The following is a 16,176-nucleotide window of genomic DNA, read 5'->3' as shown; positions in this document are numbered from 1 at the left end:
TATATTTATGTTAAGTACTGCCCTACGGGTATTTTGGCTGAATTGCATCATAACTATTAGCATCTCACTGACATGAAAGCTCCACCTATGCACTAATTCCGTATTCTTCTTATATGTAAATCCTTCTTGTCCCGTCACGGACCTCATTTCCGCATCACTTTCATGACCCTGACCCTGCCAAGGCGGATCATTGACCGAGTTTAGTCCCTGTCTTCGACTTTATCCGCCCTGTAGGCATTAATGATACCTGCAGGTGTGAAGATCTGCAACGTCTTCTGTCTGAATACCTGTTTATTCTCTACATTCGGATGTTTCGCTTTAATGGACCGAAGGATGTAGATTTCTGGCTAAGTTAGGTTACCTCCGTGCTGGATTAGGATAGTTGGGAGGAGGGGAAGATATAAAGGTTGCTTATTGTCTTGCCCTAGATAGTGACAGTAACTGTAGCCTTCGTTGATCGAGCAGTCGCCGCGATGAAGTTTCAGAGCACTTTGCTTCTTGCCGCCGCGGCTGGTTCCGCGTTGGCCGTGCCTCATGGCTCTGGACATAAGAAGAGGGCGTCTGTGTTTGAATGTAAGGGCTCATTTGCCTCATTGTTGCTAAGCTGACGAAAAAGGGTTCGGATCGAACGAGTCTGGTGCTGAATTTGGGACCAATATCCCAGGCGTCTGGGTAAGTATCCCCGCCAAAGTGTAGGCGTATGCTGATGTCGCAGGGAACCGACTACATCTTCCCCGACCCCTCGACCATCTCTACGTTGATTGGCAAGGGAATGAACTTCTTCCGCGTCCAGTTCATGATGGAGAGGTTGCTTCCTGACTCGATGACTGGTTCATACGACGAGGAGTATCTGGCCAACTTGACGACCGTAAGATGACTCCCACTTGGTGTTGACTTAATGCTGACGAGTCAGGTGGTGAAAGCGGTCACGGATGGAGGCGCGCATGCGCTCATCGACCCTCATAACTATGGCAGATAGTAAGTATGCAGTACCAGAGTGTGACACTCGCTAACCAAACAGCAATGGCGAGATCATCTCCAGTACATCGGATTTCCAGACTTTCTGGCAGAATCTGGCGGGCCAATACAAAGATAACGACCTGGTCATGTTTGATACCAGTGAGTACCCACCAGACCATCAAGGACCGTGCTGACTGACAATGCAGACAACGAATACTACGACATGGACCAGGATCTCGTGCTGAACCTCAACCAAGCAGCCATTAATGGCATCCGCGCTGCAGGTGCAAGCCAGTACATTTTCGTCGAAGGCAACTCCTGGACCGGAGCCTGGACATGGGTCGATGTCAACGACAATATGAAGAACTTGACCGACCCAGAAGACAAGATCGTCTATGAAATGCACCAGTACCTAGACTCCGACGGTTCCGGCACTTCGGAGACCTGTGTCTCCGGGACAATCGGAAAGGAGCGGATCACTGATGCTACACAGTGGCTCAAGGACAATAAGAAGGTCGGCTTCATCGGTGAATATGCCGGGGGGTCCAATGATGTGTGTCGGAGTGCCGTGTCCGGGATGCTAGAGTACATGGCGAACAACACCGACGTATGGAAGGGTGCGTCGTGGTGGGCAGCCGGGCCATGGTGGGGAGACTACATTTTCAGCCTGGAGCCCCCAGATGGAACTGCTTACACGGGTATGCTGGATATCCTGGAGACGTATCTCTGAGAACAGGGTGGGGTCGCAGATGCGGTGCGTCGGAGAACTATACGGAGTTTCTTATCAGAGTGGACGGTGGTGGTACAGAGAGGCGTACTAGAATGAAATAGTGGCAGCGCACTGGCTGACGTCACAAGACATTGCTTTTTTTGTGAAGCTCCATCTTTGTGCATTCTGTTGAGTGCTACCTGTAGGCACGTCTGTCGCTGAAATAGTTGCACGTTGTACTCCGTAACGGGCACTTGGTGGATTCTTATCAACGATCATCGAGTATAGCCCAACGAATTGCGTGGGATGTAGAGATCTGACGACCCACTGGTCGTAGGATATACTTAGCTCTCCTCATCAGCCTTATCGGATAAATCATGTTTGTGAACACCGCGATGTCGTTGAATGCACGAGAAAGCAGAGAATGCAGGTATGGATGCAGTGATGGGATGGACAAGGCCGATGGAGGAACCATGGATGGAAGACGGGCCCGCCAAGACGCTCAACGTAAGCCCGGGTTAATAGTCTGGTCGATCGGGGAGTCAATCCCGGCACTTTTCCCGTCTGCCGCGACGGTTGGGAATTTGAAACAGCAGATTTGCTTCTTTTCATAGGTGGTAATGAGGTCATGACTTGACTAGTTGGTTTGATTACGCCAGTTGCCTTGCTAAGAATACTCCGTGGTGATGATCCATCAATCACTGTCTACATTATTCACTGGGCACTTCATCGGACTGTCCCTGAGGCGGTACCATGGGACGGACAAGCAGGGAATACGGCGACGCAGAAGAAACTTCCGGGGATGTCGTGCATACCAATAAAAGTATCAATATTGACCGCGTATTGCCAAGCTCAGAATGATGAAGCCTAGTCAGTTGAGGTTCCGTGGTTGGTGGGCTGAGGGTGAGACACACTCATCCAGAGATCCAGGCTCACAGGAAATCTTGGGATGGTTAAGCAGATTCCCGATGGTGACGATCGCTACACAGTACGGTGGCTCTTTGGTCCACCGTGTATCAGATAGGTTGATTTAAGTGATACGATCCAGCTTGACCCGGTCGACATAGATTGCGCAGGACTACTCAGTAAATAGAGAGAATTCCAGTGTGTATAACTTGCTAAAATTGAATACATCAACCGACACCCTGCATACTTTGGAGAACATTGGGAAACAAGGTTACTACTAGTCTACTACACTATAATAATGAGGAAGAGGACGCGTATTACCCCAGCCACTTCTGACGTGGCGGTAGGGCTGGTGAGTCTCCGCCACGAGGGTCACCTTTCCTCGATGGGGATTAGTCCCTTGCAGTGTGGTGTGCAATGTCAACAGAATCGACAGATAATTTCTATCTGATTATTCCTGGTTATTACTCGGCCAGGGCCCTTAAGGGCTCCACCATCAACCGTGCTGGATCCCGCGTTTGGGTTGCGGTGGAAACTCGCTCGAATTTATTATAGAAACAAGCGTGGCGTAGTCCGTCATGCGTCCCCGTGATTGGCCCGCTGATCAACCAAACTCTCTCGCATTTGACTGCGCCTCCCCAATAACTAAATTCAAAAGCAGTAATAACAATCCGGTTGACGGGAATCTCTTGTTGATCCCCCCCCAGCAAGCCTCTTTTATAAAATCATCCTGTCCCAGCCTTCTCTTCATCTCTTTTCATCTCACACATTTTTCAACCACCCTTCACCCAGATACACACGTTCAGTGTCCTACTTCTATCTACTTAACCACCTGTCCGGACCTGAAATCAAATCTGACTCCCCCCGATAAGCAAGGGAAAAAAATAACAACCCGCATACATCCCCACGTCACCGTCCACATCAACCGTCACCATGGGTAAAGGCGGTCGCATTGTCTGCATCTTCACTCCATATGTCCTCACCATCGCCTCCTTAATATGCATCATCATGGTGGGCCTGGGCTGCACAAAATCCAGCTCCAGCACACTAAATGATCTCTACTTCTTCAGAGTATGTCTTGCTTACCTTTCACGCATCCCCACTCAAATGTCCGATCGTACTGACTCCACTCCAGGCCAACCTCAAGAACATTACCTCCGAAGCCTCCTCCACCGCATCAACAGTATCCTCCGTCGTGAGCGACCTGACCGGTGTTTCGGATGGCGATCTTTCCGCTGCGCTCGAGGAAATCGAAGAACAATACAACATCGAGGACTTCTATGCCATTGGTCTCTGGGGCTACTGTGAAGGAAACATCACCTCCAACAACAGCTATCAAACCAACAACTGCTCCAAGCCCGAGGCCGAGTTCTGGTTCAACCCTCTGGAGGTCTGGAACTTGGAAGAAAGTGGCCTGGAGAATGCCCTTCCCAGCAAAGTCAAGAGCTCCCTGAACACCTACAAGGCCGTTTCCAAATGGATGTTCATCGCCTACATCATTGCATTTGCTCTTACGGTCGCTGAACTGGTCGTCGGTGTCTTCGCTATCTGCAGTCGCTGGGGTAGCTGCGTGACCAGCTTGGTGTCTGCTGTAGCCTTCTTCTTCACCGCTGCCGCTTCCGTCACTTCTACCGCCATGTTCGCCGTCCTCAAGGGCGTCTTCAAATCCGAACTCGAGCAATACGGCATCAAGGGCCAAATGGGCAAGAACATCTACGTTGCTACCTGGCTCGCGGTCGCCTTCTCCCTCGCAGCCACTCTCTTCTGGATCATCAGCTCCTGCTGTTGCTCCGGTCGCTCCCCTTACAACCACCGCAACCGCAACCGCGCCGTCATGGCCGAGAAGACCCCCTACACCTACGAGGCTCTGGGTCCCTATGGCCAGCCCCAGCAGACCCCCTACAACACCTCCTACCCTCCCCCGCCTCCTATCCACGGCAACCAGACCACGGGTCGGACGAACGCCTATGAACCCTTCCGTCATACTTAAATGATGAAATACACCCCAACATCAACCACAAAAATACTAAACTTCCTGAATGAAAACGGAAGGAATTGACCACTGTTCATACTGGCGTTCGGGTTTGGGTTGGTTTAGGTCATGACAACAACCTGATGATGACATATTTTTTATTATTTCTGTGTATTTTGTTCTGAGCCAAGGGAAGGCAGGAAAGCTAGTGTGCATACCCGTGATACCCCGAGTATGGAGGGTTGGAACTTGGAATATAGAAGAGCCCTTGGTCCAGCCTGATTCATTCAGTGCTGCGACTCTTGGCATGATGAATTAATGCTAGTTGCATCTATATTTATTGTATATGAATCGATAACTATCTACCTTCACTCATCTTTCTATGATTCTAGTACTACATGGTCCAGTAAGTGTTCCGCGGAGGATAGACTTCAAACTTTACATTATGGCCTGCGTGTTTAACAATATTTATTCATGGTGGTGCCGATTAAGGGAAAAACTAATGAACAGCTAAGTAGGGAGGGACGCACGTCAATATCTGGAGAAATAAGATGCTTACCTACCACATCAGCAAGGCCTTTGTCACTTGGTGAGGTGAACAATACTTCCTAGACGGGAAGTGGACAATGGAGCTAGAAGATCAGGTGATATTGCCCCATTTGTAGTTAGTACTAGTCACCCATCGCAGTATATAGAGGCTCTTGTTTCCCGAATCCTATTACCCTCTTTCCACTGGTCAGAAAGATTACATATAATTTCTTATCAACAGTTCGATTAATATTCCCTACGGAAGGAGCACTACAACGCTGGCTTGGATATCATAATACATCTGAATCACAGCCTCCTCATGTCTTGACTTGATAAAATAGTAAGTAGGCGATAGAATATAGCAATGAGTATAATAATACAAACTGGAAAGTAAACAATGTCATGTTAAGAATACAAGTGGAAAGGGGTATACGAAGAATAATATCCCAGAAGATAAATGAATAGAAACATAAATATGAATAGGAAAGCCCTCATCGACGATAGCCAGGACGTTGTATCACGCCCTTCTCATCAACAGGCAGGTATGCGCCTCCTCGTCGGTTACGTTCAGAGAGAACGGCCTGGTCCGCTCGTGCCCATTGCTTGAAGGGCGTGTTGGGGTCGTCGGACCAGACAGGGCCTTTGGGACGGATGTGTCGAAGGGACACGAACCAGTTCTCGTTGACACTTTCCGCGTCGGATTCGGGCTCAAGGTCAGAAAGCTCCTGCTGCTGCTGGGCCGCATCTTGGGTCTCTGCGCCGAGCTCAATGCTGGCTGTCTCGTGCGTCTCGTCAATCATTTCCTCGTCTTCGTCTTCGTCTTCGTCTTCTTGGTCAGTACCAGAATCTGCGTCGCTATCTGGGGGCAGCGATATTGCGTTTGGCTTCGCCTCTGCATTCGTATCATCGTCTTCATCGTGGCTAGACTCGCTCACTATGTCGGATTCGGTTGAACCTTGTGTGGAGTTGGGGGCTGAGTGGTGCTCTAGTTCCAACTCATCGGCCTCCGTGCTTGCTGGGTTTGCCATTGCAGCTTCACTCTCAGGTATACTGGAGTCCAAGTCCGGTTTGGGTTGCTCGTGCATGATAAAGTCTCCACTCTCTGGGACACTAGAGTCCAAGCCATCTTCCTGGGAGGCTTCCTGCACAGCTGAGGATATCTCTGCGCGGTCGCCGGCGTCTTCCACAGCACTGGACTTTAGCTGTCCCGGCTCTGTCATCTCTTGAACAATGGCTGATCTCTCGCGAGTGTTGACCGAGCTTTGTGTGCCCTTTTCGTCCAAAGTCGACTTCAAGTGCTGTTCTAATTGCGCAGATGGCGTGTCTTCATTCGAAAACGGGTCTCGAACTTCGTAATAAGCTTCGCCTTCAGGAACGGAAGATTCCAAGGGTTGTTCGTCCATCGGCGCGTCATCCGGCTCTTGCCCAGTCCTAGTCCCTGGAATGCCTGATTCCGGATCCCGTTCCGAGGCAGTCTCCATAGCCTCCTCGTCCAATAATGGGAGATCTCCAGCTGCATTCGCGTCACGCCTGACCTTTGTCTGAGGAGTGGGAGACGACATAAGGCACGACATGTAGTCCATATCTGTATCAGACTGGGTTCCCTGAGTCTCAGGGCCAAAGGAACGGGCGTGGAAATTAGTGAATCGCTCGACAAGACTCCCCGTGAAAGAAGCGTCTGCTGTTCGAGATGCGATATCGGTGTCGGGCGCCCTGGCCTGATCTGCGGGAATATACTGTGCCGCATTGATTTCGATCCCATGAGTGGTGATGCTCCGCTTCTTGTATGAAGGCCTAGAGTAGGACGACGCAAAGAACTCTTCATATACCAATGACTTGGTATCCGTGGAGAGACACTCTTCAAGATAGCGTGGATAATCCTCCAGATGCTTGATGATAAAGTCATCCCATAAGAATGACCGCTGCAAATGTCCCTTGGAGCGGACGGCCTGGAGTTTCGAGCAAAGCTCGGTAAAGTGAGCAAAGTCCCCTGGATAGTTCGGATAATCCCGTCGAAACTTTTCATACACCCTTTGGGCCTCCTCCAACTTTTGGGTGGAGTGGTTGATGTAGCTTTGGCGACGAACGACTATGTTCAACGCTGGTTCTTCAGTTGGCTGTTGATGAGGCTCCATCTTAGGCCGTTTGGCAGGGAACTCTTGCTCTTGTCCGATCTCCGATACACGACGTTTCGGGCGCGGCATTGTGGGCTGCTCGGCAGGCGTATCTCGCATCTCAATGCCCGCTACAACCACCTCCCCGATCTTTGAAGGTATTGATGAAGGCATTTCTCTGTATGAGGAAAACGGATCTGACTTCTGTGAGTTGTGCATCGGGCCATTGATCGAGACACTGGGCGGTTGAACTCCTGAAGCAGATGAATTGAACCCCATATCCGACGTCGTATACGGCGTTGTGTCGTTATGCAGACTGCCATTGCTCACTTGTGTGCTAAGTATATCGGAGTTCTTATGAGCGGCGGCGCCATTTTGACGATCCTGGGATGTAGTTTCTTTGGATCCACTACTGGCATACGTGTTGAGGATCCGTGACTGAGATGAGGATTTCGCTGCGTCAGATGACAGTTGCCCACCGTGATGAGTTCTATTTCCAGCATCTTTTCTAGCATAGTCCACAGATCGACGACTGACATTGTTGTCTGGCGTGTCCACTACCTGCACATGTTCGCGGATGCGACGCCCAGGAAGTGACGAGCCAGAGCTTGTAACTTCCCGTTCAGATTGACTAGCAAGTTGTACTTGTTGCACATCACCGAGCGGACACGGAACGGACGTGTCCATCACCGAGTCTTCGCTTTCAGCATCGGACTCATCCTGGAGATCCCGTACATGATTTGTAACTTTCAGTTGAGACGTCTCACGGCAAGCGAGCTGACCATCCCCGTTGGAATTTAGACCCACGGTGTCATCTTTATTTTTGAACATCAGTTGCGGTATGATTTGATCATCGCGAGCAGACTCCAAGCTACCTTGCGGCGGCTGTTCGGACGTCTCGTTATTTGACTCTCCTCCCTTCCTAAAGGTACGAACACGCACTGGGCTGCTATCTTCTGGCAGAACCTGACGTGAACGTGACACCCGCTCTGGGGAACTTGACCAGTCTGACGTCAAAGGCTCGCCCTCCGATTCCGAATCGGTCTGAGGTGTAGGGCTGGGTTGGCTGGGTAGGAGCTGGTGAGACTCGGCCTCCACGTCCACAGACGTCTTGTGCCGAGCCATGCGACTCCTTCGTAGTGCCGTTTCGTTCCATTGATGAAGTAGTCTGGGTGGCACATGCCCCTGTGGCGTACTTTCTCCCGGAGATGGTGGTATCCAACGGCGCCTATGTTGTTCCAGCAGTTCGGCTTGTTCTTTTGGGATCTCAATGTCTCTCCGTCGAATCTTTGTCATTCCATACCAAGGATCGGTATTATTGGGATACGGTTTCTCCGGTTTTATAGACTGAGAAGACAGTTTATTAGGACTTCCTTGAATCGCATTGGATGTTAACCCATTTGCTGTGACGGCACGATTTGGCTTTGTTGCATATTCTTCGCCTGGTAGATCAGAGGGTGGCTGGCTAACTCTCGGGGCCCCCGGTTCGCTTGGCAGTCGACTGAGGATATCAGGTTCCCTGGTCCCTGTGGCATTCTCAAGCCTTTTTTGGCTAGCAGTCGATGAACTTCGTCGGACATTCATGGAGTTGGAGGAAGGCTTGGTAGCCTCAGCGTTGTTCTGTCTACTCCGAAGCTGTTCTGCAGCCTCTGTCTTTCGTCTGTGCACATTGTCATTACTTAAGTCGGGAACATCCGGCATCCGCACACGCATTTCTGCATTCCCCAATAAATTATTTGTCATATCAGAACAGCTAATAGACGAGGTACGAGCCGCTGGACTCTCGAAAGCGGACATTGGGGGTATTTGGGACATCAGAACGTCTTGCGAAGCAGATATTCGAGTGCCCTGGTAAGCCTGTGTTCCGAAAGTATCATCGAATGGCTCCGCATGTGCCGCATCGTCCGCCTCAGGGCCCCTAATACTGTGAACAACATGTTGCATCAATTTCTTGACGGAAGGGTTCTTATTGACCAACTTGCCCTGCGGGGCTGATTTTGTCTTTCCGCGGCTCCAGTCGATATCGAAACGTCGAACGTATAAATGGACCTTTGGCTCAACTGTTGAATACTCCAGGACCACCTGAAAGTCCAACAATTGGATATAGTAACCCCGAGTCAGGTCCGCGCATAACGGATGGCCCGGAGCTGTTTTCCCGTAGGCCCGCAATGCCTCCTGTGTAAGAATCGCCTCGATCTGGGACTTGGAATCGGTCAAAATTAATTTGGGTACGCCCTCTTGCTCCCTCCACTAGTCGGGAAGATAGAGTCAGTACAGTGATCTTCATAGCTGTAAACGATTGAGAGAACTCACACTTTGGATCAAAGCCGAGTGCTGAACACGGGTAGAGAAACGAAGGTTACTACCATCATCTTCGTACTTAGTACTACCAGCTGGACCTTGATCATAAGATGCGAGACATTTCTCAAGGACGGATGCGATCCAGATCTCGGCGGAGCCCATCGTGAGGATCTAGAAGCAGGCAAATGCGGGCGAGCTTTTTGGTATAGGGCCACATAGTCCGGTGATAGAATTCAGCAGATCAAGTTTTGGTTAGTGTACGGATACGAATCCACGCTGGTTTCAATCCATCTGCAAATGCAGAGCTGTATAGTGGATAGCAATACTCATGATGATCTTATCCCTCCGATTATTCGAGTCTGGCACCTAGCGTGAGTTGCGCAGCTCATTAATTGTTCCTGCCAGAGACGCGACCTCATCGGCAACCGACGCGCCTGACCGCCTTTGAGGTGGCGCATTACTACTTCATTCGCCACAGCACCAGCCACGACGCGGCCGCCGACGCGAACCACGTCATTGGGCAGCGGCACATGTCATGGGCACCGCCCGAATCCCTGTTGCTGCTAATCGACAAGGTCTAGACAGTAGACAGTGCAGCCGGTCTCATTCAACATCTTTTCTCCCCCGCTTTGCTCCTCTTCTCTCATCGGAGACAAAGGCTGCCTTTGCCTGTCCCCTCGGTGTCTTCGACTGACTGATTTTCTTTTATCCGACCTCCCCTCCCAGGAAATGTGGAGTTCATCTCCCCATGCATGGACACTCACCGCACAGACTCCGATCACCGAGCAACGGAAGCTTCTCCGCAGCAAGATACCGCAAATGCTTGCCACCCCTTGCCTTGCCAAACCCGTCTGATCAACGTTCGATAAGATTCCGCGGGGATATCTGCTTTTTCGTGTTCTGTCCCTGGGAACGACGAAGCCTGTATGGCTTCCCAACAGTCCCAAGGGACCTCGAGCCCCTCCGCCTCATCTGTCTTCCTTCCTCTCGGTCGCCGCGGTTCTCGAGCTTCCGTATCAACACAGGCGGAACGTGAAAGCCTGCACGCAGCCCTCGATCAAATACATACCGCAGCCTATCAGTCGGATGCCTTGACAGTTTTCAACGAATTTACGAGCCCTCCTGCCCCGTCATCTGCAACGGACGAGAAAACTATTTCGGGCGAGCTGCAAGGTGGGCTGAGCGGGCTATACAGTCGCTTTAGGACTTCAGTGGGTGGTATTGTGAGCGGGGTTGGGAAATCATCAGACAAGAGCTCTGCGGATGATGCTGGTATAAAAAGTCCTCCGTCAGAGCGCTCGTCCATAAAGCCTGCTCATGAGACCTCGGAGCCTCATCAGCACTATGCGGGTTCGTCACAGGGATCAAGGCTGCACTCACCTGCGCCTGGGAGCCAGCACTCTTTTCAGGATGGTGTTCCTGGACCGGGAAAGAGCGCAAAACATTCTACCAAATCAATAAGCTCATCTTCGAAGCCGTTAATATCGCCTGCGCTTAAATCCCCGGTGGCACCTTTACCAAAGGCTACGGGTAGCTCAGCAGCCGTTGACCCGATGGTTACTGAACTTCATGTGAATGCTACTCATGCCTCAAGTACGAACTCGGTCAATATTTCCTCTAACAGTTTGCAAACTGTCGAGTCCGCTGGCACGGACAGGGAAGATGGTCCTCACACTACATCTATGTCCTCGTCGGGTTGGAGCCAGCGACTTTCGAATTCCCCGGTCTTACAGGTCAAATCGAGCTCCGCGAACGAAACTCCAGGAAGCCATGATATCAGCAGAACATCTACGATGGGCAGTCAGGTGCCTGAAAGTTTCAGGAGGTCGGACTCGCAAGGAACTCATGAGATAGAGGCTGCCTTGCCTGGCCCGCTGCGCAAGGCTAAACGTTCGATCGATGGGACTCAAGATGGCTTACCCTTCCCCCCTGAGAGGCTACGATCGAATTCAGGCGCATCATTCAACTTGGACAGAATCAACACAGCCTCTGGATCAAGGACGAATAGCGTCACTCAATACAACAGCAATGAGGTAGCTCCATTCATTGAAAAGCAAGTTCCTTCTGGAGTCGCTACGCCCATGCCGATGCCTGACGATGAGCCTCAACGGAAAGACTTACCAAAGCCGTTAGTCAAGCATAAGACTGGGGAAAGGCAGTCCATATCGAGCGCGAGCCGGTTGCCGGGATATGTGGCATCCCAAGCCTCCACAGCAGAGTCAGTATCTGGCCCACCAGCTTTGGCTCCATTGAACACGTCTGTGGACCGCATTTCTGGCACAGACGGAAGAAGCTGGCGTCCGCATGCAAGTGGCGACGGCGTCATGTCCCAACTCCGAAGCAAGCTACTGAGCAAGGAGTTCTGGATGCGAGATGAAAACGCAAAAGATTGTTTCCACTGTGGCGAGCCCTTCTCTACGTTTCGACGAAAGCACCACTGTCGAACGTGCGGGCAGATTTTTGACTCTAAGTGCACACTATTAATTCCGGGTGACCGGTTTAGCCAAACTGGAACTATACGTGTTTGCAAGCCTTGCGAGGCTATGATAAATGGCCATGACGACGATTCTTCCGAGTTCTCTGATAGCGAACAAAGTCCCATACCGATGATTCCTCGAATGTCCGATTTCGGATCGGGAATCTATCCGCGTATCCCCTCTGAGGAGGATGATACCTCATCGGTGGTGTCTCAATCCATCGAACATGTGATGAAGACTCCTACTATGGCCATCCCCGCAACACGGCGTGCAGGAGAAGGCCACAACCGCCGATCAGCCGTGCTTGAGATTAGCCCAGATAGACCTCTAGCCCGGCCGACGTCCTCAAGATCCTTAAAATCGTCATTAAGTGGGAGGCCTCATTCAATGGGCCACAAGCGTCACCATTCCCGTCAGCAGTACATCCGGAGTTTCAAGCCCCATCACGATGACCGGGCACCTTTTCAGCGGCGCCAGGCAGATGATGCCGTGCATGAGTCCCGGCTGCCCGCATTTCATAAAGATAATATCATTGATCCTGACCTGGCACAGTACCTCTCCGATGACGCCTCTAGTGGCGAGGAACAGCCTAATTTATTGTCTGCCGTATCGGAAGGCTCGCTGTCCAAGAGTGGTGGAGAAAGTGAGCGTACTACGTTTAGTGGACTGCTTGCAGCCATGAAGAAAGGCCGGCACGCGTTTGGAGATCGGAGTGTTGCTGGTCTGAACTCTTTTGGCCGCGAACCAGATGATGGTAGTGTTAGCAGCTCGAGAGCAGTAAATTTGCCTCGTCCTTCCCGTCGGCGCAATCTTAGTGTTGCAAGTAGTATCCACCAGCGCCACTCTCCGAGAGCATCGAAAGATAGTATGTTTAACTCACTCGAACAACCGGCTGCCGTTCACATCTTGCCCCCAGGAGTGCCACCAAGCGGCTTCAAGATGACCAGAAGCTCGTCTATGAGAGGAGCAGGTGCACCTCCGGTTGAGCTAAACAAAGCTAGTCTCCAGCATGTTCGCAAACTGCTACGACAGCTCCTGAAAGACTCGTCCGTGCCAAACGTCTCTAAGTGGGAAACGGCTCTTCTGCCGATACTTCTTAAGGCAGCGGATGAGGTTGTTCCGGACGTGCAGGGGGGTGACGATATGGATATTCGTCACTACATAAAGTTAAAGAAGATTCTGGGTGGCCGACCAGGAGATACTTCCTATGTTTCAGGATTGGTCTTCACGAAAAATCTTGCCCTCAAAAGTATGTCAAGGAGCATACCCCAACCAAAGATCCTGATAATTGCCTTTCCCCTTGAATATGCACGACATCAGCAGCACTTTATGAGCCTGGAACCTGTTATCCGGCAGGAGCGTGAATTCCTTGCGAATTTGGTGAGCAGAATAGCTGCTTTGCGGCCTAACCTGCTTCTAGTCGAGAAGAATGTCTCCGGCTTAGCCTTAGAGCTGTTGGAAAAGGCCAATATCGCCACCGCATACAACGTCAAGTCATCGGTACTTGAAGCTGTTTCTCGGTGTACTCAAACCAGGATCATCACATCTATGGATAAGTTGGTGACCACCCCGGTGCATAGCGACTGTGGCAGCTTTGATGTCAAGACATATGTGTACAACGGCCGAAAAAAGACATACATGTACCTATCTGGCTGCCGTAAAGAATTGGGCTGCACGATTGTTTTGCGCGGTGGTGATAGCGAGGTGCTTTCAAAGGTCAAAAGAATCACTGAATTTATGACCTATGTTGTCTACAACCTCAAGCTGGAGACCTGCTTGATGAGAGATGAGTTTGCGCAGATGCCGGCCTTGACTGATGCCGAGACGGAGAAGAAGACCGACGCAGGCCACGTTTCTAGCGAGGGGGCGAGTAGTTCCTCTGCTAAAGACACAGCAGCGGGCACAGAGACTGCAAGCGAAGTGCCCGACGACGTTCCAAGGCCAACTTACTACGAAGATATTGTTCGGGACCATGAAACGAAGGTTCTGTCTGCGTCTCCATTTGTCCAGTTTGAGCCTCCCTACCTGCTCATGCGTGCCCGAGAAATGGAGCGCAAGTTGGCTTATCTTAAGCGCCTCCGCGACAAAGACCTTAACCTTGACCAGTCAGCAGATGAGAAGGCCAAATCTCAGAAATTTATACTGATCACCCCCGAAATGGTTCATGAGTCACCCGAGGGTGCTCCACCGAAGGTTAAGGAAGTTCTACGCGCAGTCCATGATGCCGAGTATGATAGAGCTCTTCATCATTATCAAACCCAGAAGCGTCAGTGGGAAGCTTATGTCGCCGGAAGCGTCGGCCTTTTTGATCCGTACGCCCACCAGAACATCGTCGTCCTCTTCAGTCTTGTCTGCACTACAACGTCAATCCCCTGCTCCGGCCCGGATCTTCTTGCCCTCGAGTACTACAACGAGCATGGTGGAGACCCGATATTTGAGCCAGACTGTACTTTAGGACAGTATGTCGAGGATATCTGTCTACATGCAAATGCAGTATGTACGGCGAATGGCTGCGAGAAGCGAATGTTTGAGCACCACCGTCAATATGTGCATGGTGAAGCCCAGATAAGTGTTTTCACCCAGCCCTATCCCTCGAAATTGCGGGGCCTCCAGGATACAATCTTGATGTGGAGCTGTTGCAAGATCTGCGGTAATGAGACCCAAGTTTTTCCGATGTCGGAGAGTACCTGGAAATATTCGTTTGGGAAGTACTTGGAACTCTCGTTCTGGAGCAAGAACCTACACGCTCGGGCGGGCGTTTGCCCTCATGATTTGCAACGTGATCACCTTCGATTTTTTGGCTTCAAGGACGTCGCTATACGAATCCACTACGACAGCATTAATTTGCTTGAGATCATTGTTCCCAGAACTCGGGTTACATGGAAAGTGGACAATGACTTGAAGCTCAGAAACGAGGTTTATCAGCGAATGGAGCATCGCATCACTAGGTTCATGGTTTCAGTCAAGGCACGGCTCAAGGGAATCAGTGTTGAGACCGTTATCCCTCAACAAGCCGAAGATTGCAAAACGCAGATAGAGCACCTGAGTAAGAAGGCTAACGAAGACCATATCCTCTTGATCAAACAGCTACAGGAAAAATACACCAACTCGCGATACTGGGAAGTAATCCCCCTGAATGAAGTGATCCGCTCTGTTCAGGAGAAGGTTGTCGAATGGGATGCTGCTTTTGCTGAGTTCGAGAAGAATTTCTTCCCTTCGGAAAAGGATATCAAAAGATTGGCCACTCTGCAGCTGAAGAAAATCTTCATGGACAAGGAAGTGATACCTGAAGAGCCTCCTACCACGCCAAACGAAGCCGACAATGAAATCGTCGAAATGCCGGAAAGAATGCGATTAACGCGCCGTATGACCCTTTCTCCGGAGAAGGCACAGGACGTCCTAGTATCTGTTGTCGAAGAGCATTCGGGAAAGAAAGACGTTGCTGCAAGCCAGGGGAGTGATGCCATCAAGTCTGACGATGTCGGCTCTGCAACTCTCTCTTCCAGTTCAGGGAGCTCGCAGTTCTCACCCCCGCAGGCTGAGATTGCGGCCGAAAAAGAGGTGCAGCATCTGGATCTTGCAACGCCTTTGAATCACTCTGAGCATCCGGTACTAGCACCGCCTACCACGAAGGCAATAGACAGTCAGGAGCCCCCGGAGCCTTTAGAGTCACCGGAGCCAAAATCTACCCCTACTGAGTCTGATGTAATTTCAACTGAACCCCCTCCTGAGGAGCCAAGTGCTCGTCAGAGGAAGAAAAGTGACGAAATTGAAAGAACTGCAACTCCGAGTCGTTTTCCATCAGCCATCCCCCGACTTGCCGAAGCTACTTTGCGACGCAGTGGGAAGTCTACTTCTCCACCATTATTCCGTGCTCAAACGCAACCTGCTCCTTTTCAAAGGGACCTAGGCAATGATACAACCCCAATAAAGGGCATGAAAATCGCTTTTGGCAGATTGACACCGTCGGACGGAGCTCCAAGCCCTCCGTTGGACTCCAAGTACAGGTCTTCGGACAACAAGAAGCTCTCGGAACGTTTCAATCTGGCACTCCGAAGTGGGAGAATGACGCCAGGCGCATCTCTCATACCTCGTTCTATACCGACCCGAAAGAACTCTCGAGTATCAAACCTGGCTAAGCACTTCGAGCAGTTGAGCCGCGAGTTTGAGAAGGAACGGCAACGCGAAAGAGCGCGACGAGCTGCCAAA

General features: G+C 50.9%; 7 protein-coding genes across 7 annotated transcripts; 4 read left to right on the top strand and 3 right to left on the bottom strand.

The window, feature by feature from the left end:
* Window positions 1-473: 473 nt before the first annotated feature.
* BDQ94DRAFT_156047 (glycoside hydrolase family 5 protein) lies at window positions 474-1,690 on the top strand (the record flags this gene model as incomplete). The annotated part of the gene is made up of 6 exons (XM_026768581.1): window positions 474-573; window positions 617-672; window positions 716-868; window positions 914-978; window positions 1,022-1,119; window positions 1,167-1,690. 6 exons carry the CDS (start codon window positions 474-476, stop codon window positions 1,688-1,690), a joined length of 996 nt encoding a protein of 331 aa, XP_026632113.1.
* An 815-nt stretch (window positions 1,691-2,505) lies between these two features.
* On the top strand, window positions 2,506-2,728 carry BDQ94DRAFT_132341 (uncharacterized protein; the record flags this gene model as incomplete). Its single annotated transcript, XM_026764038.1, has 1 exon — window positions 2,506-2,728. A coding segment is annotated over exon 1 (172 nt), but the record flags the coding sequence as incomplete, so codon positions are not given.
* Window positions 2,729-3,254: 526 nt separating this feature from the next.
* Window positions 3,255-4,583, top strand: BDQ94DRAFT_1514 (SUR7/PalI family protein). The gene is made up of 2 exons (XM_026767747.1): window positions 3,255-3,646; window positions 3,711-4,583. The coding sequence occupies exons 1-2, from the start codon at window positions 3,509-3,511 to the stop codon at window positions 4,563-4,565; spliced, it is 993 nt and encodes a 330-aa protein (XP_026632111.1). The 5' UTR covers window positions 3,255-3,508; the 3' UTR covers window positions 4,566-4,583.
* Window positions 4,584-5,286: 703 nt separating this feature from the next.
* On the bottom strand, window positions 5,287-9,848 carry BDQ94DRAFT_176811 (uncharacterized protein). Its single transcript, XM_026772759.1, has 2 exons — window positions 9,503-9,848; window positions 5,287-9,439 (listed from the first exon to the last, which is right to left on the bottom strand). Exons 1-2 carry the CDS (start codon window positions 9,650-9,652, stop codon window positions 5,567-5,569), a joined length of 4,023 nt encoding a protein of 1,340 aa, XP_026632110.1. The 5' UTR covers window positions 9,653-9,848; the 3' UTR covers window positions 5,287-5,566.
* Window positions 9,849-13,554: 3,706 nt separating this feature from the next.
* Window positions 13,555-14,007, bottom strand: BDQ94DRAFT_132337 (uncharacterized protein). The gene has a single exon (XM_026764037.1). The coding sequence runs from the start codon at window positions 13,939-13,941 to the stop codon at window positions 13,678-13,680; it is 264 nt and encodes an 87-aa protein (XP_026632109.1). The 5' UTR covers window positions 13,942-14,007; the 3' UTR covers window positions 13,555-13,677.
* A 589-nt stretch (window positions 14,008-14,596) lies between these two features.
* BDQ94DRAFT_132335 (uncharacterized protein) lies at window positions 14,597-15,116 on the top strand (the record flags this gene model as incomplete). The annotated part of the gene is made up of 1 exon (XM_026764036.1): window positions 14,597-15,116. A coding segment is annotated over exon 1 (244 nt), but the record flags the coding sequence as incomplete, so codon positions are not given.
* BDQ94DRAFT_132334 (uncharacterized protein) lies at window positions 15,109-15,692 on the bottom strand. The gene has a single exon (XM_026764035.1). It carries the CDS (start codon window positions 15,432-15,434, stop codon window positions 15,123-15,125), a length of 312 nt encoding a protein of 103 aa, XP_026632107.1. The 5' UTR covers window positions 15,435-15,692; the 3' UTR covers window positions 15,109-15,122.
* Between the last annotated feature and the right edge of the window lie 484 nt (window positions 15,693-16,176).

Source organism: Aspergillus welwitschiae (assembly GCF_003344945.1).
Source record: "Aspergillus welwitschiae strain CBS 139.54b unplaced genomic scaffold BDQ94scaffold_1, whole genome shotgun sequence".
In the NCBI taxonomy this organism is placed as follows: Eukaryota; Fungi; Ascomycota; class Eurotiomycetes; order Eurotiales; family Aspergillaceae; genus Aspergillus; species Aspergillus welwitschiae.
Note: the sequence above shows the minus strand (reverse complement) of the source record. Positions and strands in the feature narration are given on the sequence as shown.

Bases quoted from the DNA above. Each gene is read 5' to 3' on its own strand.
- BDQ94DRAFT_1514 (XM_026767747.1), top strand. From the start codon at position 3,509: ATGGGTAAAGGCGGTCGCATTGTCTGCATCTTCACTCCATATGTCCTC. The intron at 3,647-3,710 runs GTATGTCTTGCT...ACTCCACTCCAG, and splicing joins ATGATCTCTACTTCTTCAGA to GCCAACCTCAAGAACATTAC.
- BDQ94DRAFT_176811 (XM_026772759.1), bottom strand. From the start codon at position 9,652: ATGGGCTCCGCCGAGATCTGGATCGCATCCGTCCTTGAGAAATGTCTC. The intron at 9,440-9,502 runs GTGAGTTCTCTC...CTTCCCGACTAG, and splicing joins ACTCGGCTTTGATCCAAAGT to TGGAGGGAGCAAGAGGGCGT.
- BDQ94DRAFT_132337 (XM_026764037.1), bottom strand. From the start codon at position 13,941: ATGGTCCCGAACAATATCTTCGTAGTAAGTTGGCCTTGGAACGTCGTC.
- BDQ94DRAFT_132334 (XM_026764035.1), bottom strand. From the start codon at position 15,434: ATGGCATCACTCCCCTGGCTTGCAGCAACGTCTTTCTTTCCCGAATGC.